This window comes from Gobio gobio (genome assembly GCF_949357685.1).
Source record: "Gobio gobio genome assembly, chromosome: 24".
In the NCBI taxonomy this organism is placed as follows: Eukaryota; Metazoa; Chordata; class Actinopteri; order Cypriniformes; family Gobionidae; genus Gobio; species Gobio gobio.
Window position 1 is genome coordinate 36,210,232 of NC_137120.1, and position 23,685 is coordinate 36,233,916.

Sequence of the window (23,685 nt, forward strand, 5' to 3'; positions counted from 1 at the left end):
TTTTAGTCAGTGAAGACAGTTAAACGTGTTTACCTGATATTTATATGTTTTATGAATCATTTTTGTAGACATGTTAATTTACTGAAGGCTAACAGGAAAGCTAGGTAACTAAATGTATTAATTCACAATATACACACATTCATTACTAATCGTATGCCCAATACAAGCTGAAAAAAGCTGAGCTTTTTTATTTACTGAGAGCTACAAATAGAATTATGTTAATTTACAATATGCACTCATTCATTACTATTAATCTTATCCCTAATCTGAAGAAAACGGCTTTGTTAATATTTCTTTGTTTGTTAATTATATTATAAATGCCATTACACAGGCCTATTTAAATTCAAAATGGCGAAATTAGACAAAAGTTTATTAATTTGCCTGAATATTTTTGTCATTTGTTTAACATTTCTGACTTAAAGAAGCAGCTGTCAAATATGAAACGTTTAGTTTAGCTGCATATCTCGCACTTGACGTCAAGTCCTGTTGCTAAAATTCGCGCTCAGCCTCAGCAGCTTCTGTGTACATAAAGCCCGCCTACTCTGATTTGATTGGTTTTCTAAAATATTTTGACATTGACGAGTGGTGACAGACCAATGAGGCTCAGATCAACACACACACCTCTGCTTCTGACATGCGCTTCAGTCGCCGCCACAGCGGATTGAAGAACACACTGATTAACGCAGATTAAAAAATGGGCCTCCCGCAAGTTTCATATGTTATAAAGGTTAATCACACATTTTTTAGGGGGGCTGGGCAGAAGTTTAGGGGGGCTGAAGCAACCCTAAAAAGGGCCTAGTGACGCCCATGTCGCGGATCAGTGTGAACGGGGATCGTTTTGACAACGCTGCCGCCTGTACGCAGAAAACACAAAAGTTTCTGTTTTTAGTACATCGTTGTTGTGTAAATGTACCCTCTAGTCTACATGGAGAAAATCCCATCTCATTTTGAATAAAATTAGATTTCTTAGGAAAGTAATACCAGCTAACAAAAATATGTTCTAAGAATGTTAACAAAAAGTTATAAAAACATTATTTCTGAATGTTTTCTGAACATTCCTTTAAATAATTTGTATAGTTTTTATTAAAGGTGCACTATGTAACTTTTCCATCCACTAGAGGTCGCCTGTTCAAAACAAAGGCGTAGTTTGATGACGCCACATTTGAGCGCAGAATCTTGGGACATGTGGTCTTCACCTCACAGCCGGTGGAAAAGAATCGGGATAGGACTCGGGCAGAAATCATGTTCATGGATGAGATTATTAACGTTACTGTAGAAGCAGAGCAGGACCGAGTGTTGAGGAGCTGAGCAAGGCTGCTGGAGCGACTGTTAATAAGATGAACGCAACACATGCCTCGCGAGCAGCGGGACTTTTATTATGCCACAGTCGCCGGCGCCACTTCCGCTTTTCCGGTCATGAGTATGAGGTAACGCAGCTCTGTTTATCATATTAGATTCATCTGAGTGTGTTGAAAATTATGTTATGACGTTACTCTGTGCGTTCGCTCGGCGGCTGCTATGACACTTGTTCACACTGCAGTGAGAGTAAAGCGTTTCTGCAAAATAAAACCGGAAACCGAGGGGAACGCAGATATGACGCAATCGACAGGCGACTCCCTCACACGTCCCGGTTCCTTTGTTAAAATAGCAATTTCTCACGATTTACAAATAGTTGGAAACACTTGGGATATTGTAAGTACCCAACCGAACAAAATATATAACACTGACCTTTTGGTTTTTGGATATTTTACTGAAAATATGTTACATAGTGCACCTTTAACTCCCTGGAGCCGTATGGGTTACTTTTATGATGGATGGATGAACTTTTTTCGGGCTTCAAAAACTCAGTTACTATTCACTCCTATTAAAAAGCTTGGAAGAGCCAAGATATGTTTTAATGTAACTCAGATTGTGTTTGGCTGAAAGAAGAAAGTCAAATACACCTACACTGTAAAAATATATCAGGATTTTAACGGTAAAAGACTGTAAAAATGCTACGGTTAAAAACAGTTTGACTGGTTAACAGAAAGTTTCCGTACTATATACAGCGAATAACTGTAATAGATCTAACCTTACATTTGATATAATTTTACAGTAAAATACCGTTAAATTGACAGTTTTTGGAAGTGAAAAAGAACAAGTCATTGTGTAATTTACAGTGAAAAAACGCAAATTCTCAGAATTCCCTACGTGACACTTCACTTTTGATTTATTTCTGTTTAAAATAATTATGTTTCTTCTTAGTTTTTTTCTAATCAGTTATGTACATTAGGATTTTGTTACATTTAATGCTGTTAAATTAATATTTATTGCATTACCTTCTATATTTTAGTATTGTCTTCCTAAAAGCTGCTTGTGATGAGCTTTGGTTCATCATGTGACTCTCATCACCACTGTGATTGGTGGTTGTCAGTATATATCAAAGGTACATAACAGATATTTCAATAGGTTGGTACGGTTATTTACTGTAAATGTAACTTAAATGTTGCTACCATATTTTTTACGGTAAAGTTCTGGCAACCACAGCTGCCGTTGTTTTTCATCGTAAATTGTACTGTTTTTTTTTTGTTTTTTTTTACAGTGGTTTGAGGGTGAGTGAATTATGGGATATTTTTCATTTTGGGATGAACTATCACTTTAAATACCAGAATGATTGGTTTACCAATGTTAATGTAAGAACGTTTGTTCATAACTTTGAGAGAACCTTGCCACAACTTCATCTAAAGTTCTGAGAACATTCCCTGTTAGCTGGTCTTTTCCAGGCGATTGAGTTATGTCCCAATGTTTGATGCTTACGGTTAGGGATTTGTTGTAGTTTTCGAGTTCCATCAGCGGGTTTTCAAGCACAGGATGCTGTTTGTATGTGTGTTAGTTTTCATAAGTGTGTGTGCTTATGTTTGTGTGCCCTTTGCCTCCGTGCCAATAAGAGGAAGCGACAGCCGCAGACTGCGTTTTGACACAATGACAAAACGGAAGTCTATCTGACAGAGGAAGTCTTAAGCTGAGGAAACCGGAACAAAGTGTGAAACAACAACTCGGGCACTTTTAACAAATGCCAGGAAAAAAAAAAACACCGGACATCCGAGCAAAGGCGTTATTTTTGCAAAGGCATTGTTCGATTTTGTTATTGAGCACTTTTACAGACTATTCTGTTCGTTTCAGTGATATACTGGATGTGTTTATGGGGCTGTGATATTATACACTCAAAAAAATGATGCTATATAGCACTTGAAGTGGTTCTTTGGCTCGTAATCATAGGGGAACCACTTTAAGTGCTGTATAGCACCAAATCTTTGTTCTTCAGCGGTTCTTTGGGGATGACTGAGGTGCTATATAGCACCGCTACCATACACAGAACCTGTCAAAATATGGTGCACCAAAAGTGGTCCCCCTATGATTACGAGCCAAGAAACACTTTTAGTGCCATATAGCACCTTTTTTTTTAAAGCAAAAACTCTTGGATGGCATTGGCTTCCTATAAGTGCATCTATTTTTATTGTCCATCACATTATGAGCCCACTCTTTCCTAAATTTGCGGGTGAACCTCACTGCAGAGCAAAATCACATCCGCTCCCCCTCTCTGGACGTCATGGGTTAAAGTCCCCATGAAATCAAAATTAAATTTTTTAGCTTTTAAATATGTTAGTCTTAAGGCCCTTTCACACCGGACGCGTAACGGAGAAGTGAAGCGGAAAAACGAATATCAAGTGTGCGAATAGTTCGCGTCAAAACTATTCACATCAGCCACGACACGAATTTGCGACGTCTGTTCCAACATTCCAAAACATTTGCGGTGACAGCAGAGAAAACATGGACGCTTCATCATTCGGTGAAGACGAGCTGAAGGGGTTAATGCTAATTTGTACAGGAGCTAAAACTTTATCATGGCCGGTTCCGCACTTACTTTCGAATGTCCGTGGGACAATTTGAGGAGCTCCTCCAGGACAGTAGCACGGGACAAACACACACTTCAGCAACCAATCGATCCGGAGCAGCTGTTTCACAGTGCCACAGTCGTACTGACGGAAACACATTCACTTTCCATAGTCGCGGACACAATTAGGTTTAGGAAAAAAATCAACAAGTTATAACTCAAAAGGTTATGCTATTGTTGTCTGTGGCCTGTAACTGCAACTACAGCTGTAATCTCGTGGGAAATGCGATACCTGGCAAAGGTTAATGTTGATTGAATAGCTAGTGACATCAACTGGACATTTTGTGACCTTTGTTTCCTTGTATGTGATTGGTTTAAGCCTTTTCTGTCGCTGCGAGAGTTAAAAAAAAAAATCGAGATCAAAATTTTTCCGCCGCAGCACATTCGCGTTCGGTGTCGAAGCACTCATTACACAAACAGCTGATCAAAAAATAAAACCATTGCGCGAATTATTCGCGCGTCCAGTGTGAAAGGACCTTTACTGTTAAACAAAGACAAAATTCACTTAGAAGATAATAATAATAATAATAAACTTTATTTATATAGCACTTTTCAGGCATATAATGCAGTTCAAAGTGCTTTACATAAAAAAATCACGTTCAATAAAAACATATCCATCAAACATAAAAAATAAAAAAGGTCAAATGCAACTTACAGAATAAAATACAAAACATATGATTGAGAAAAAAAGAAGATGATATAAGCGTTCAAAACGTACAATCTCTCACTTCCGCCACGGATCAATGATTTTGAAGACATCACTCTGCACTTCAGCTTCTCATCAGATTTTTCTGTCCAATCAAATGCTCCCTAGAATCTGAAGTGTCCCGCCCCCTACACTATAAATACACGCTGAAGCTGTGGCTGAAATCGGTCACTTCTTCACACAATCACTATTTTCTATGGAGAATGGCACATAGTGCACTACATAGGAGATAGGGAACGATTCAGACAGTGTAAATATGCTTTCCATCGGGGCCAATGGAGTCTGGTGCGCACACAGTCTGCTCCGGTCCCAGAGACACGATTCATAGTTTTCAGTCACGTGACAGTCGCGCAGCCCTAGAGGGCAAAACAGCCATAGAACTGCAGCACAAGCCTGTCCATTTTCCATCTTAAAAACAAAAATATGTGAACAAGATGCGCGTTTTGGGCACTTGTGATCCTGCGCCCAGACAAGACCAAAGCATGACCCTGAAGTGTCTGCAGAGGCCGTGTCAAATTGCCTCATCGACACGGCATCCTCAATAAACCCGTGTGATGACTCCGATTGTTTGAATATCCCTATTTATTAATTGTTAAATCGATATGTCATCCTCAATAAAACCCGTCTCCGGCGTGTTGCCTCCGATCTTTCGAATATTGTACTTTAATAATTGCCTCATCGACACGGCATCCTCAATAAAACCCGTCTCCGGCGTGATGACTCTGATTGTTCGATTATTCCTATTTAATAATTGTTTAATCAACACATCATCCTCAATAAACCCGTCTCCGGCATGTTACCTCCGATCTTTCGAATATTCCGTTCTATTATGACCTCTGACCTGTAAAGTTATCAGAATAATAATCATACGCTGCTTGTTAATTGGCCAGAGGAGAACTGGCACCCCGACTGAGCCTGGTTTCTCCCAAGGTTTATTTTTCTCCATTAGGTCACCTGATGGGGTTTTGGTTTCCTTGCCACTGTCGCCTCTGGCTTGGCTTGCTCAGTTGGGGACACTACATTTTTCAACTTAATATCCAAATAAATCTAATTATTAACTAAATTACTGATCTAAAGCCCACATTATCACTGTATGATAATTGAAATGAACTGATGACATCACCGTTTTCTCCGGAACGGCTATACGGCGGAATAAAGTTCTGTTGCATTATTTTCCTGTTTAACACTGTGAAGCTGCTTTGAAACAATCTGCATTGTTAAAAGCGCTATATAAATAAAGTTGACTTGACTTGATCCGTGTACAGCACCTGCTGCAGTATTTCAATGGGATGGGAAGATTACGCTTAACGAGAAACCTTGTGTTGCATTAATATTTCTGTGCTAATCTGTTAATATTCTGTGCTCGTCTGCTTTCCTGTGCAAAGTATGCAACATCGATAAGGTGTATATTGAATTTGGTCTTTTAATATCACTGTCTTACTGCATTAATACTGACCACAAACCTGGTAAAAATGACTGGCGGGCAATGGAGGAGAGCCTTGTTTTGCCCTCCAGGTGGGCGTTCCTATAATGGTGTGACGTCGTGTGAAAACTATGAATAGCACAGAGTCGAGTCGGCACAGACCACAAAACATATCAGATCCTATGAATTCTGCACAGAATGCTAAAGAGATATGGAGGAGAAACGGTTAGAGATTAGGAGGAAACTGCGGCTTTACAGAGCTCAACAGCTCTGGCTGAGCTCTGATATAAACGAAACACTATTGGCTATTTTAAAAAAAGGGGAGGAGCTGCTCGATATATCCCGCACTGTCTTTCTGTTTCAGTATTTCACTTTGAATAATGCTACGCGTTTCAAGGCACTTCAGTGGGTCCACTTCTGTGGATCTAATGGGTGGAGGGATAGAGTTATGGGTAGGGTTAGAGTGTGGTTGGACCTTCTAGCTCCACCCATTACGCCCAAATTACATCCTGGACTTTACGTTCCACCCATGGCTCTGCAGTAAGCATCCTCTCTAAAGTTGTGCCCTCCATCTGTGCCTATTTATTTCCCTCTCAAGTTGGGAAGACAAAATGCACGCGCCTCCTCCGCGAGTTTCACTTCATTATGCCACTAATGGGCAGCCGTGCTGCCGTTTCACTCTTTGTGTATCTCCAGACGGTGCTTTATGAGCCGCTGTCATCAGCCGTCTCACTTTAGATGAAATGAGAGCTAAAGATCCACCCTTATGATTTATGAAGGAGCTCGGGGTGTGAGAGGGCCGTTTCCACTCGCTCTGGCCCATTGGCTTTGATGGCTGTGGCATTGATCTGCACGTTCGATTATTCTGCCTGTGCTCAAGGACCACGGAGGGAGAGGCGCGTAGACTTACGATCGGAGCCGTCTGGAGCGCCTAGACGTCGCAATGAAGCTAAACTTCCAAAGTGACACCTCCACTGCATCATGGGACGCAGTAAAGATTGTGTGTGTGTGTGAGTGAGTCAAAACGGAAGAGTATAGCCATGGCTGACCACAGATAGGATGTGCCTCTGTCTAGCAGGAAATCTGCTCCTCTCAATTGGCTGAGAGACTTTCTTTTAATCATTTCGGCTCTGTGGTTACATATGACGCTGGAAAGCTTCATTAACATAATGTTTATATTAGTACTGTCAAATCGAATAATTGCGATTAATTGCATCTATCATAAAAGTTTGTACCATATATATATATATATATATATATATATATATATATATATATATATATATATATATATATATATATATATATATATATATATATATATGTGTGTGTGTGTGTGTGTGTGTGTGTGTGTGTGTGTGTGTGTGTGTGTGTATGTATACACACACACACAAACATTTATTATATAATTACAAACTTTTATGTTAGATGTGATTAATCGCGATTAATCTGCTAAATATCTTCATATTAAAAGTCAGGTTTTGAATATGTTTAATAATAATTGGTAATGGTATATTAATACATTTGAATGTAGAATAGTTTTTTTTTTTTTCAAGTTTTTGTCTTTTGTAAGTTGTTTTGTCTACATATGTCTATATATTAAAAGTCATGTTTTGAATATATTTAATAATACTAATTTTAGTAATACTTTAATAATAGTTTATAATGTTTAGGTTTTGAATAATATAATAATACATTTTTGCAATTATTCCTAATTGGAAATATTCTTTGTTGATCTAGCGAACACAAAGGAAAAAACGATGTCCAAAAAATATTAGTCCAATTAAAATGTTTATATTATAATTCTACTGTAGTAAAAATGTAATATTTAATAAAATATACAGTTAAGAATAATAATAAGAATAATATTTAAGAATGTAACATTTTCGTTGTAATATTTGTTGTTGTTGTTGTTGTTGTTGTTGTTGTTTTCCACTCTCTTGCACACCGAATGTTCCACAGCAGTAATATGTATATATATATTTTTAAAGAAATTAATACTTTTATTCAGGAAGGATGCATCAAATTTAGCAACAGTTACAGTAAATATATTTATAATGTCAAAAAAAAAATAATATTTCAAATAAAATAAAATGTATATTCATCAAAGAATCCTGAAAAAATGTATCATAGTTTCCACAAAAATATTAAACAGCATTTTTGATCAAAAAAATTCTGCCTTGGTGACTATAAAATAATTTTTTTTGTTACCTTACTGACCTCAAACCTTTAAACGCTAGTGTATATCCCACATATTAAAAGTCATGTATTGAATATTTATAATATGAATGATTTTATCCGGTTTTGAATAATGTAAAAATACATTTTTGTTACAATTATTCATAATTGGAATTATCTGTTTTTTTAATTATTATTATTTATAATTATTTTATATAGTTTTTAAGTGTTGTCCCACCTTGAGAAAACATTGTTAATTACAAACCAGAATTCTCTATAAAGGCAAAATCGGAACACAGATGCACTGAGAGCTCCTGGTGCACCAGCTTTTATCTCGCAGTGGTGCATGATGGGAGTTTGGATGTCACTTGTCCTCAAAAGACCAGCAGGCTCTCATTGCACCATTTCAGAATGAATATGGTTAGCCGCATTAATTTGTGTTTATTTTTTATTTTTACAGACGTATATCTTCACAGACAGTCCAGATGAAGATATTTCCTCTGAAGGTAGATTTTCCTTTTTCTGTAGGATTGTTCTGAACTTCTGAATCTTTGCTCTTCACTCATTGTGTGTTTCTGTGCTCACAGGATTTAATGTTGTCGTCACTGACTGCCCGCCGGAGCACAGTCATCAAGCTTTATCCTGCAAGATGGCTGCTGAGTACCACCACTTCATGGCCTCTGACAAAAAGTGAGTTGGATGATAACGTAATAACTTAATTATCTATTATCTATCCATCCATCCATCCATCCATATACACTCACCTAAAGGATTATTAGGAACACCTGTTCAATTTCTCATTAATGCAATTATCTAATCAACCAATCACATGGCAGTTGCTTCAATGCATTTAGGGGTGTGGTCCTGGTCAAGACAATCTCCTGAACTCCAAACTGAATGTCAGAATGGGAAAGAAAGGTGATTTAAGCAATTTTGAGCGTGGCATGATTGTTGGTGCCAGACGGGCCGGTCTGAGTATTTCAGTATGCTCAGTTACTTTATTTCTAGGGTTTACAAAGAATGGTGTGAAAAGGGAAAAACATCCAGTATGCGGCAGTCCTGTGGGCGAAAATGCCTTGTTGATGCTAGAGGTCAGAGGAGAATGGGCCGACTGATTCAAGCTGATAGAAGAGCAACTTTGACTGAAATAACCACTCGTTACAACCGAGGTATGCAGCAAAGCATTTGTGAGGCCACAACACACACAACCTTGAGGCGGATGGGCTACAACAGCAGAAGACCCCACCGGGTACCACTCATCTCCACTACAAATAGGAAAAAGAGGCTACAATTTGCACGAGCTCACCAAAATTGGACAGTTGAAGATTGGAAAAATGTTGCCTGGTCTGATGAGTCTCGATTTCTGTTGAGACATTCAGATGGTAGAGTCAGAATTTGGCGTAAACAGAATGAGAACATGGATCCATCATGCCTTGTTACCACTGTGCAGGCTGGTGGTGGTGGTGTAATGGTGTGGGGGATGTTTTCTTGGCACACTTTAGGCCCCTTAGTGCCAATTGGGCATCGTTTACATGCCACGGCCTACCTGAGCATTGTTTCTGACCATGTCCATCCCTTTATGACCACCTTGTACCCATCCTCTGATGGCTACTTCCAGCAGGATAATGCACCATGTCACAAAGCTCCAATCATTTCAAATTGGTTTCTTGAACATGACAATGAGTTCACTGAACTAAAATGGCCCCCACAGTCACCAGATCTCAACCCAATAGAGCATCTTTGGGATGTGGTGGAACGGGAGCTTCGTGCCCCCCACAAATCTCCATCAACTGCAAGATGCTATCCTATCAATATGGGCCAACATTTCTAAAGAATGCTTTCAGCACCTTGTTGAATCAATGCCACGTAGAATTAAGGCAGTTCTGAATGCGAAAGGGGGTCAAACACAGTATTAGTGTGGTGTTCCTAATAATCCTTTAGGTGAGTGTATACATACATACACACACACACACACATGGATTTGATATAACTTTTAAAGCACTTTTTGCCATAGGTGGTTGTGTCATGTTGATGATGATAACTACCTGAACCCTGGAGCTCTTCTTTCTCTCCTGACGGCCTTCCCCGCAGACAGCGATATCTATGTGGGCAAGCCAAGCCTGGATCGACCAATGAGAGCGCAGGAGCTGCTGGAAGGGAATAAGACGGTCAGTATCCCATAAACTCAATTTATTGTTCTGAACTATAAATATATAATATATTATTATTATTATTTATTTATTTTTTATTGATCAGTCATTACCAAAAAAAATCCCTTCTGGGATCAATCAGTGATTAGAGCTTTATTGCTTATTGATCTGGACAATTCTGTCTGCTCTTTTAATGTATAGCCGGAAAGAAAAACTGTCGATACTATTGGAGGAGTTGATCCAATCATGTATAATGTGTAAAGCTAGTCATTTTGAGTGTGTGTGTTTGTAGTCATGCTGACTTTGGACCTGCTTCTTCTCTGTGTGTGTGTGTGTGTGTGTGTGTGTGTGTGTGTGTGTGTGTGTGTGTGTGTGTGTGTGTGTGTGTGTGTGTGTGTGTGTGTGTGTGTGTGTGTGTGTGTGTGTGTGTGTGTGTGTGTGTGTGTGTGGTAATGCTAATGTTAGGGGGACAAAATGTCCCCACAAAGATATTTATTGGTCCCCATGAGGAAAACAACTTATAAATCACACTAAGTGATAGTTTTCTGTGATGGGTAGGTGAAAGAATATACCATTTGTACAGTATAAAAATCATTATGTCTATGGAATGTCCCCATAAAACATGAAAAATGTGTGTGAGGTCTACAGGAACATACAAGCCGTTCAGTTCGGGTTTCATCATCCTCTCTCTCTCTGTCTGCTCTACTGATCTCTTGGGCCACAGAGGCACCTGGGTAATAAAAATGAGACCTGTCTTTTCATTACTGTCACCCCTGACATACTCTACCAGATGAAAGACAAAATGAAAACAAATAGCATACCCACCATAACCGCATATTAGTAATACCTATATGGTCTGTAGTCCTTTAGACCAGCCTTTGAAACAACATATGTGTTTGATATATTCTTTTTAATTGCGGGGTTACCTTATATAAATCCATTTTGTTTCCTTTGCTTTGTTCCTCAACATCTATAACACTCTTTGTTATTGGTCGGTCGAAGCCCCATTGAATCTAAATGGCTCTTTTGTTCTGGTGAACGCAACCTGGACCGTCCCATTTGCCTCTCTGTGTGTCCTCTGTGTTGTTTATGTCCACATTTATACGTCTGGCTGGACAGGCCACAACTCCCTACAGGGGAGGAATACGGCCGAAAGGAGGAGAGAACAGAAATGGACTGTAGAGAACCTTGAGGGTAACGACCACATGGAGGATTGAAGCAAGGGATAAACGGATGGGGGGATGAGTAGATGGATAGAGTCAGATTTATGCCCCTGTTGCTTATGATGCTCCACAGAACCCCGCGTGAAAACAAACCGGCTCAGATTTTCAGGAAGGCCAAGAAATGAGAGCAGATCTGCATGGAGAGCTTACAGAGAATGAGACATTCATGGTTTGAAGAGCTGATACATTGCATTTGCTGTTTTATACGGAGTTTAGTCACAAAATTAAATTAATATACACATTTTAAATGCTTTGTGGAATAGCAAACAGGATTTAATTAAAATTTGAATTAGAGGAAGTGGATAATTTAAATGGAAATGGATTTCATGCAACAGTTGTTTTTTGATTGTCTGAGCGTTTCAATATAACGGCAGTTTTTTTAGATGTTCATATCAATCCACATGTCTGTGTTTGTGCAGTTGGTGGTGAAAATTTGACTCTTTTTGTATTTTACATATTTACACCAGTAGGTGGTGGCAAATGAGTCTTTATGAGTGAGTCAATTAATCATTTACTCAAGCCATTCGTTTAAAATAACAGACTCGTTCAGGTATTGATCAAGCGGTTTTATTCATGAGTGAGTCATTGAATCATTTACTCAAGCGATTTGTTTAAAAGAACAGACTCTTTCATGTATTAATCAAGCGGTTTTATTCATGAGTGAGTCATTGAATCATTTACTCAAGCGATTTGTTTAAAAGAACAGACTCGTTCAGGTATTAATCAAGCGGTTTTATTCATGAGTGAGTCATTGAATCATTTACTCAAGCGATTTGTTTAAAAGAACAGACTCTTTCCGGTATTAATCAAGTGGTTTTATTCATGAGTGAGTCATTGAATCATTTACTCAAGCGATTCATTTAAAAGAACATACTCTTTCAGTTATTAATCAAGCAGCTTTATTCATGAGTGAGTCATTGAATCATTTACTCAAGCAATTCATTTAAAAGAACAGACTCTTTCAGGTATTATTCAAGCGGTTTTATTCATGAGTGAGTCATTGAATCATTTACTCAAGCGATTCGTTTAAAAGAACAGACTCGTTCAGGTATTAATCAAGCAGCTTTATTCATGAGTGAGTCATTGAATCATTTACTCAAGCGATTTGTTTAAAAGAAAAGACTCGTTCAGGTATTAAACAAGCAGCTTTATTCATGAGTGAGTCATTGAATCATTTACTCAAGCAATTTGTTTAAAAGAACAGACTCTTTTAGGTATTAATCAAGCGGTTTTATTCATGATTGAGTCATTGAATCATTTACTCAAGCGATTTGTTTAAAAGAACATACTCTTTCAGTTATTAATCAAGCGGTTTATTCATGAGTGAGTCATTGAATCATTTACTCAAGCGATTTGTTTAAAAGAACAGACTCGTTCAGGTATTAATCAAGCGGCTTTATTCATGAGTCATTGAATCATTTACTCAAACAATTTGTTTAAAAGAACAGACTCATTCAGGTATTAATCAAGCAGCTTTATTCATGAGCAGGGGCGTAAATTTTATCTAACAGTAGGGGGGGACGATAAACATGAAATTTCTCAAGAGCAATTTTTGAAGGGGACACAAATAATATAGCCAAAATCGTACTTGTAAGGATATGTGTACCACAAAAAAAAAAAAAAAAAAAAAAAAAAAAAAAAAAAAAAATTGTGCTTATTTGGCGTTTTGGTGCACTGAAAAATTATCTAATGTCCGTTTTTCTTTTCTCTGTCATTTTATCTGACCAACAACACAAAGCAATAGTTGTTTAAATATGAGTAAGGCACACAGTCATATTATTTAAAATTATCTTGCATCCTCCACATAGTATTTTATACTATGATATTCAGATCTTTAGATATTCAACTGCAACAAGCCTGATCTGCCACTTATTATCATATTGAGCAAAACCCAACACAGATCTGACAGAGCGCCGTGCGCATATAGCCTACTTTAGATTTAGAATTAGCGCCAATTCGAGGACGGGTTGCTTGAATTATGGGTTCATTAGCCTATTATTCTTAATGAAAAACACAGCAAGAAAACAGTACAATGACACACTCCCTTAAATAGGCACTTTTACATTTCGCTTTGAAACCAAATCTTCCGCGATCATCTTGTCTGTCAGCTGTTTGCTCTAATGATGAATGAAATCTGACTCTCGTTCGGCTCGTGCTGTATTGAGCAGACACGTTTAGTTTTTAATTGTTGTGTCTGTTCTCTAACTAAACAAAATTATTTTATTACTATAAAAATGAAAACAACGGTGGCCCGGGGGGGCGGTGCCGCGGTGGGCATGCTAACAGGGTTTTGCCTAATCTGTATTAAAGAGAAAAGAGTCACTTCATCTGATGTTTAAAGTTAATAAAATAGCATTGACAGCTTACTGGAGTTTCACAACTGCTGTCTGAAGAGCTTTGTTCTCTCCCCAAACTTGTGGTAGTTTTTTACGTTCTATGGGTATCGTTAGTTGAGGTGCGTGGTGGATCAAACCACTGTGGGGCAAGGGGGAGGGGAGACTCAAAATGTTTCTAAACTTAAACGCATTTTTTGTCCCGTTTGCTTTTGTATTGTTTTACTACTTACACATTTATTTTAAGTATATATCATTATATTATTTACAATACTCAGCATGGTTTTTAGGGGGGGGCAGCCCTCAGATTGGGGGGGTCCTGTCCCCCCCGTCCCCCCCGTGATTTACGCCCCTGTTCATGAGTGAGTCATTGAATCATTTACTCAAGCGATTTGTTTAAAAGAACAGACTCTTTTAGGTATTAATCAAGCGGTTTTATTCATGAGTGAGTCATTGAATCATTTACTCAAGCAATTTGTTTAAAAAAACAGACTCTTTCAGGTATTAATCAAGCGGTTTTATTCATGAGTGAGTCATTGAATCATTTACTCAAGCGATTCGTTTAAAAGAACAGACTCGTTCTTAAACAAGCAGCTTTATTCATGAGTGAGTCATTGAATCATTTACTAAAGCAATTTGTTTAAAAGAACAGACTCTTTCAGGTATTAATCAAGCGGTTTTATTCATGATTGAGTCATTGAATCATTTACTCAAGCGATTTGTTTAAAAGAACATACTCTTTCAGTTATTAATCAAGCAGTTTTATTCATGAGTGAGTCATTGAATCATTTACTCAAGCGATTTGTTTAAAAGAACAGACTCGTTCAGGTATTAATCAAGCGGCTTTATTCATGAGTGAGTCATTGAATCATTTACTCAAGCAATTTGTTTAAAAGAACAGACTCATTCAGGTATTAATCAAGCAGCTTTATTCATGAGTGAGTCATTGAATCATTTACTCAAGCGATTTGTTTAAAAGAACAGACTCTTTTAGGTATTAATCAAGAGGTTTTATTCATGAGTGAGTCATTGAATTATTTACTCAAGCGATTTGTTTAAAAGAACAGACTCTTTCAGTTATTAATCAAGCAGCTTTATTCATGAGTGAGTCATTGAATCATTTACTCAAGCAATTTGTTTAAAAGAACAGACTCTTTTAGGTATTAATCAAGAGGTTTTATTCATGAGTGAGTCATTGAATCATTTACTCAAGCGATTTGTTTAAAAGAACAGATTCGTTCAGGTATTAATCAAGAGGTTTTATTCATGAGTGAGTCATTGAATTATTTACTCAAGCGATTCGTTTGAAAGAACAGACTCGTTCAGGTATTAATCAAGCGGTTTTATTCATGAGTGAGTCATTGAATCATTTACTCAAGCGATTTGTTTGAAAGAACAGACTCGTTCAGGTATTAATCAAGCGGTTTTATTCATGAGTGAGTCATTGAATCATTTACTCAAGCGATTTGTTTAAAAGAACAGACTCTTTCATGTATTAATCAAGCGGTTTTATTCATGAGTGAGTCATTGAATCATTTACTCAAGCGATTTGTTTAAAAGAACAGACTCTTTCCGGTATTAATCAAGTGGTTTTATTCATGAGTGAGTCATTGAATCATTTACTCAAGCGATTCATTTAAAAGAACATACTCTTTCAGTTATTAATCAAGCAGCTTTATTCATGAGTGAGTCATTGAATCATTTACTCAAGCAATTTGTTTAAAAAAACAGACTCTTTCAGGTATTAATCAAGCGGTTTTATTCATGAGTGAGTCATTGAATCATTTACTCAAGCGATTCGTTTAAAAGAACAGACTCGTTCTTAAACAAGCAGCTTTATTCATGAGTGAGTCATTGAATCATTTACTAAAGCAATTTGTTTAAAAGAACAGACTCTTTCAGGTATTAATCAAGCGGTTTTATTCATGATTGAGTCATTGAATCATTTACTCAAGCGATTTGTTTAAAAGAACATACTCTTTCAGTTATTAATCAAGCAGTTTTATTCATGAGTGAGTCATTGAATCATTTACTCAAGCGATTTGTTTAAAAGAACAGACTCGTTCAGGTATTAATCAAGCGGCTTTATTCATGAGTGAGTCATTGAATCATTTACTCAAGCAATTTGTTTAAAAGAACAGACTCATTCAGGTATTAATCAAGCAGCTTTATTCATGAGTGAGTCATTGAATCATTTACTAAAGCAATTTGTTTAAAAGAACAGACTCTTTCAGGTATTAATCAAGCGGTTTTATTCATGATTGAGTCATTGAATCATTTACTCAAGCGATTTGTTTAAAAGAACATACTCTTTCAGTTATTAATCAAGCAGTTTTATTCATGAGTGAGTCATTGAATCATTTACTCAAGCGATTTGTTTAAAAGAACAGACTCGTTCAGGTATTAATCAAGCGGCTTTATTCATGAGTGAGTCATTGAATCATTTACTCAAGCAATTTGTTTAAAAGAACAGACTCATTCAGGTATTAATCAAGCAGCTTTATTCATGAGTGAGTCATTGAATCATTTACTCAAGCGATTTGTTTAAAAGAACAGACTCTTTTAGGTATTAATCAAGAGGTTTTATTCATGAGTGAGTCATTGAATTATTTACTCAAGCGATTTGTTTAAAAGAACAGACTCTTTCAGTTATTAATCAAGCAGCTTTATTCATGAGTGAGTCATTGAATCATTTACTCAAGCAATTTGTTTAAAAGAACAGACTCTTTTAGGTATTAATCAAGAGGTTTTATTCATGAGTGAGTCATTGAATCATTTACTCAAGCGATTTGTTTAAAAGAACAGATTCGTTCAGGTATTAATCAAGAGGTTTTATTCATGAGTGAGTCATTGAATTATTTACTCAAGCGATTCGTTTGAAAGAACAGACTCGTTCAGGTATTAATCAAGCGGTTTTATTCATGAGTGAGTCATTGAATCATTTACTCAAGCGATTTGTTTGAAAGAACAGACTCGTTCAGGTATTAATCAAGCGGTTTTATTCATGAGTGAGTCATTGAATCATTTACTCAAGCGATTTGTTTAAAAGAACAGACTCTTTCATGTATTAATCAAGCGGTTTTATTCATGAGTGAGTCATTGAATCATTTACTCAAGCGATTTGTTTAAAAGAACAGACTCGTTCAGGTATTAATCAAGCGGTTTTATTCATGAGTGAGTCATTGAATCATTTACTCAAGCGATTTGTTTAAAAGAACAGACTCTTTCCGGTATTAATCAAGTGGTTTTATTCATGAGTGAGTCATTGAATCATTTACTCAAGCGATTCATTTAAAAGAACATACTCTTTCAGTTATTAATCAAGCAGCTTTATTCATGAGTGAGTCATTGAATCATTTACTCAAGCAATTTGTTTAAAAAAACAGACTCTTTCAGGTATTAATCAAGCGGTTTTATTCATGAGTGAGTCATTGAATCATTTACTCAAGCGATTCGTTTAAAAGAACAGACTCGTTCTTAAACAAGCAGCTTTATTCATGAGTGAGTCATTGAATCATTTACTAAAGCAATTTGTTTAAAAGAACAGACTCTTTCAGGTATTAATCAAGCGGTTTTATTCATGATTGAGTCATTGAATCATTTACTCAAGCGATTTGTTTAAAAGAACATACTCTTTCAGTTATTAATCAAGCAGTTTTATTCATGAGTGAGTCATTGAATCATTTACTCAAGCGATTTGTTTAAAAGAACAGACTCGTTCAGGTATTAATCAAGCGGCTTTATTCATGAGTGAGTCATTGAATCATTTACTCAAGCAATTTGTTTAAAAGAACAGACTCATTCAGGTATTAATCAAGCAGCTTTATTCATGAGTGAGTCATTGAATCATTTACTCAAGCGATTTGTTTAAAAGAACAGACTCTTTTAGGTATTAATCAAGAGGTTTTATTCATGAGTGAGTCATTGAATTATTTACTCAAGCGATTTGTTTAAAATAACAGACTCTTTCAGTTATTAATCAAGCAGCTTTATTCATGAGTGAGTCATTGAATCATTTACTCAAGCAATTTGTTTAAAAGAACAGACTCTTTTAGGTATTAATCAAGAGGTTTTATTCATGAGTGAGTCATTGAATCATTTACTCAAGCGATTTGTTTAAAAGAACAGATTCGTTCAGGTATTAATCAAGAGGTTTTATTCATGAGTGAGTCATTGAATTATTTACTCAAGCGATTCGTTTGAAAGAACAGACTCGTTCAGGTATTAATCAAGCGGTTTTATTCATGAGTGAGTCATTGAATCATTTACTCAAGCGATTTGTTTGAAAGAACAGACTCGTTCAGGTATTAATCAAGCGGTTTTATTCATGAGTGAGTCATTGAATCATTTACTCAAGCGATTTGTTTAAAAGAACAGACTCTTTCATGTATTAATCAAGCGGTTTTATTCATGAGTGAGTCATTGAATCATTTACTCAAGCGATTTGTTTAAAAGAACAGACTCGTTCAGGTATTAATCAAGCGGTTTTATTCATGAGTGAGTCATTGAATCATTTACTCAAGCGATTTGTTTAAAAGAACAGACTCTTTCCGGTATTAATCAAGTGGTTTTATTCATGAGTGAGTCATTGAATCATTTACTCAAGCGATTCATTTAAAAGAACATACTCTTTCAGTTATTAATCAAGCAGCTTTATTCATGAGTGAGTCATTGAATCATTTACTCAAGCGATTTGTTTGAAAGAACAGACTCGTTCAGGTATTAATCAAGCGGTTTTATTCATGAGTGAGTCATTGAATCATTTACTCAAGCGATTTGTTTAAAAGAACAGACTCTTTCATGTATTAATCAAGCGGTTTTATTCATGAGTGAGTCATTGAATCATTTACTCAAGCGATTTGTTTAAAAGAACAGACTCGTTCAGGTATTAATCAAGCGGTTTTATTCATGAGTGAGTCATTGAATCATTTACTCAAGCGATTTGTTTAAAAGAACAGACTCTTTCCGGTATTAATCAAGTGGTTTTATTCATGAGTGAGTCATTGAATCATTTACTCAAGCGATTCATTTAAAAGAACATACTCTTTCAGTTATTAATCAAGCAGCTTTATTCATGAGTGAGTCATTGAATCATTTACTCAAGCAATTCATTTAAAAGAACAGACTCTTTCAGGTATTATTCAAGCGGTTTTATTCATGAGTGAGTCATTGAATCATTTACTCAAGCGATTCGTTTAAAAGAACAGACTCGTTCAGGTATTAATCAAGCAGCTTTATTCATGAGTGAGTCATTGAATCATTTACTCAAGCGATTTGTTTAAAAGAAAAGACTCGTTCAGGTATTAAACAAGCAGCTTTATTCATGAGTGAGTCATTGAATCATTTACTCAAGCAATTTGTTTAAAAGAACAGACTCTTTTAGGTATTAATCAAGCGGTTTTATTCATGATTGAGTCATTGAATCATTTACTCAAGCGATTTGTTTAAAAGAACATACTCTTTCAGTTATTAATCAAGCGGTTTATTCATGAGTGAGTCATTGAATCATTTACTCAAGCGATTTGTTTAAAAGAACAGACTCGTTCAGGTATTAATCAAGCGGCTTTATTCATGAGTCATTGAATCATTTACTCAAACAATTTGTTTAAAAGAACAGACTCATTCAGGTATTAATCAAGCAGCTTTATTCATGAGCAGGGGCGTAAATTTTATCTAACAGTAGGGGGGGACGATAAACATGAAATTTCTCAAGAGCAATTTTTGAAGGGGACACAAATAATATAGCCAAAATCGTACTTGTAAGGATATGTGTACCACAAAAAAAAAAAAAAAAAAAAAAAAAAAAAAAAAAAAAAAAAAAATTGTGCTTATTTGGCGTTTTGGTGCACTGAAAAATTATCTAATGTCCGTTTTTCTTTTCTCTGTCATTTTATCTGACCAACAACACAAAGCAATAGTTGTTTAAATATGAGTAAGGCACACAGTCATATTATTTAAAATTATCTTGCATCCTCCACATAGTATTTTATACTATGATATTCAGATCTTTAGATATTCAACTGCAACAAGCCTGATCTGCCACTTATTATCATATTGAGCAAAACCCAACACAGATCTGACAGAGCGCCGTGCGCATATAGCCTACTTTAGATTTAGAATTAGCGCCAATTCGAGGACGGGTTGCTTGAATTATGGGTTCATTAGCCTATTATTCTTAATGAAAAACACAGCAAGAAAACAGTACAATGACACACTCCCTTAAATAGGCACTTTTACATTTCGCTTTGAAACCAAATCTTCCGCGATCATCTTGTCTGTCAGCTGTTTGCTCTAATGATGAATGAAATCTGACTCTCGTTCGGCTCGTGCTGTATTGAGCAGACACGTTTAGTTTTTAATTGTTGTGTCTGTTCTCTAACTAAACAAAATTATTTTATTACTATAAAAATGAAAACAACGGTGGCCCGGGGGGGCGGTGCCGCGGTGGGCATGCTAACAGGGTTTTGCCTAATCTGTATTAAAGAGAAAAGAGTCACTTCATCTGATGTTTAAAGTTAATAAAATAGCATTGACAGCTTACTGGAGTTTCACAACTGCTGTCTGAAGAGCTTTGTTCTCTCCCCAAACTTGTGGTAGTTTTTTACGTTCTATGGGTATCGTTAGTTGAGGTGCGTGGTGGATCAAACCACTGTGGGGCAAGGGGGAGGGGAGACTCAAAATGTTTCTAAACTTAAACGCATTTTTTGTCCCGTTTGCTTTTGTATTGTTTTACTACTTACACATTTATTTTAAGTATATATCATTATATTATTTACAATACTCAGCATGGTTTTTAGGGGGGGGCAGCCCTCAGATTGGGGGGGTCCTGTCCCCCCCGTCCCCCCCGTGATTTACGCCCCTGTTCATGAGTGAGTCATTGAATCATTTACTCAAGCGATTTGTTTAAAAGAACAGACTCTTTTAGGTATTAATCAAGCGGTTTTATTCATGAGTGAGTCATTGAATCATTTACTCAAGCAATTTGTTTAAAAAAACAGACTCTTTCAGGTATTAATCAAGCGGTTTTATTCATGAGTGAGTCATTGAATCATTTACTCAAGCGATTCGTTTAAAAGAACAGACTCGTTCTTAAACAAGCAGCTTTATTCATGAGTGAGTCATTGAATCATTTACTAAAGCAATTTGTTTAAAAGAACAGACTCTTTCAGGTATTAATCAAGCGGTTTTATTCATGATTGAGTCATTGAATCATTTACTCAAGCGATTTGTTTAAAAGAACATACTCTTTCAGTTATTAATCAAGCAGTTTTATTCATGAGTGAGTCATTGAATCATTTACTCAAGCGATTTGTTTAAAAGAACAGACTCGTTCAGGTATTAATCAAGCGGCTTTATTCATGAGTGAGTCATTGAATCATTTACTCAAGCAATTTGTTTAAAAGAACAGACTCATTCAGGTATTAATCAAGCAGCTTTATTCATGAGTGAGTCATTGAATCATTTACTCAAGCGATTTGTTTAAAAGAACAGACTCTTTTAGGTATTAATCAAGAGGTTTTATTCATGAGTGAGTCATTGAATTATTTACTCAAGCGATTTGTTTAAAAGAACAGACTCTTTCAGTTATTAATCAAGCAGCTTTATTCATGAGTGAGTCATTGAATCATTTACTCAAGCAATTTGTTTAAAAGAACAGACTCTTTTAGGTATTAATCAAGAGGTTTTATTCATGAGTGAGTCATTGAATCATTTACTCAAGCGATTTGTTTAAAAGAACAGATTCGTTCAGGTATTAATCAAGAGGTTTTATTCATGAGTGAGTCATTGAATTATTTACTCAAGCGATTCGTTTGAAAGAACAGACTCGTTCAGGTATTAATCAAGCGGTTTTATTCATGAGTGAGTCATTGAATCATTTACTCAAGCGATTTGTTTGAAAGAACAGACTCGTTCAGGTATTAATCAAGCGGTTTTATTCATGAGTGAGTCATTGAATCATTTACTCAAGCGATTTGTTTGAAAGAACAGACTCGTTCAGGTATTAATCAAGCGGTTTTATTCATGAGTGAGTCATTGAATCACTTACTCAAGCGATTCGTTTGAAAGAACAGACTCGTTCAGGTATTAATCAAGCGGTTTTATTCATGAGTGAGTTATTGAATCATTTACTCAAGCGATTCGTTTGAAAGAACAGACTCGTTCAGGTATTAATCAAGCGGTTTTATTCATGAGTGAGTCAGTAAATCATTAACTCAAGCGATTCAGGAACAAAATGAAGAAGTAGCCACGTCCGAAATCGCATACTCTCTTGAAGTACTTATTCTGAATAAGTAATTACTTCACAACCTCTAAAAAAGAATGTTCTGTATAGTATGAATGTGTGTAGTATGAATGTAATCTGGACATACTACACTCACCATGTTGTCATTATCATGTGACCTACCAAGGTCAGCTGTGTTGCTTCACTACCAGTCATAAATCCTCTCCTATGGCCTCATGGGATAGTAAAGTGTCAATCATATGCACACTTCAGAATCTCGCCGAATAATGAATATTCAGAATACTTATTTTGTCACATACTGTTTTTCACCTACTATATAGTAGGGAAGTATGGGATTTCGGATGCAGCCATTGTGTTTATGAGTGAGTGACTCAATGAATCATTCATTAAACAGATTTGTTCAAAAACAAAACACAATTATTATATTAATATTATATACTATTATATATATATGTTAAATGGTAAATAATATTTAGGGTTTTAATGCAAACATTTTTATAAATATTATAAATTACATATGAGATAAAATGGGATATTATATTTGATCAAATATATAAAAAATATTATTTATTACACGTGTTTTATTTTATTTATAAATATTTTAATTAACATTTAATGTATAAAATGTTTTAGGTTTAGCGTTTTAATTAATATTTTTATTATAAATATTATCTATAATATTCATTATTTAATAATATTATTCATATAATTATTTAATAATATTATATATTTAATAATATTATTTATCAAATGTGTTATTTCATATTTATAAAAATATATATTTTTTGCATGTATTTTAATTTATTTTATAAATATTATTTTAATTTATAAAAAATTATAATAATTATATATATATTTCATATATATATTGATCTACAAGTCATGAACATTTCTGCATACTTTTGTACAAGGAAAGTCAGGTTCATTTGCAACTTGCCTTAATAACTTCTCTTGTTCATCCCTTCCATCTCTTGTTGCTTAAATTCCTGCTTTAGGCGAGGCTTTTACTCACAACCTCAGCGAGTCTCCACATGCACTGCTGTAAACTATCACACACTGACCGCTTGCATCACTAGAGCTGCAGAGCGGTCATAAATCACCCCGCACATCAATGTTTTAGGGCTTGATTCTTAAATTGTAATGAACTGTAGCATTAAGTCTTCATATCAAATGTATATTTGGAGCCATTGCATGACTTCCACTCTTTAGGCTGATGTAGTTGACTTTTTCCTCTGTTCTGTTTCAGAGGGACGTCCGTTTCTGGTTTGCTACAGGAGGGGCTGGTTTCTGTCTGAGCAGGAAGCTGGCAGAGAAGATGGCACCCTGGGCAAGGTGAGGCCCTGATTCAGCATGTGTGTGTGTTTGGCTTTGATTATCAAGCCATTTCATGCTCATTTTAGTGCCACCTTGCTATAGGAAATAAATCACAACAAGGATTTAAGTGGTTTCTTCTAGACAGCAACAGAACATACACAACTGTTCAAAAGTTAATACTT

General features: G+C 36.0%; 1 protein-coding gene across 1 annotated transcript in view; it reads left to right on the forward strand.

Moving 5' to 3' along the window:
* Positions 1 to 23,685, forward strand: part of mfng (MFNG O-fucosylpeptide 3-beta-N-acetylglucosaminyltransferase) — a 33,650-nt gene that overhangs the window by 6,749 nt on the left and 3,216 nt on the right. Inside the window, exons 2-5 of the mRNA XM_079808617.1 lie at positions 8,702 to 8,747; positions 8,829 to 8,931; positions 10,256 to 10,409; positions 23,436 to 23,521. Of these exons, the coding sequence (XP_079664743.1) occupies positions 8,702 to 8,747; positions 8,829 to 8,931; positions 10,256 to 10,409; positions 23,436 to 23,521 (389 nt within the window). The remainder of the gene's footprint in view (positions 1 to 8,701; positions 8,748 to 8,828; positions 8,932 to 10,255; positions 10,410 to 23,435; positions 23,522 to 23,685) is intronic.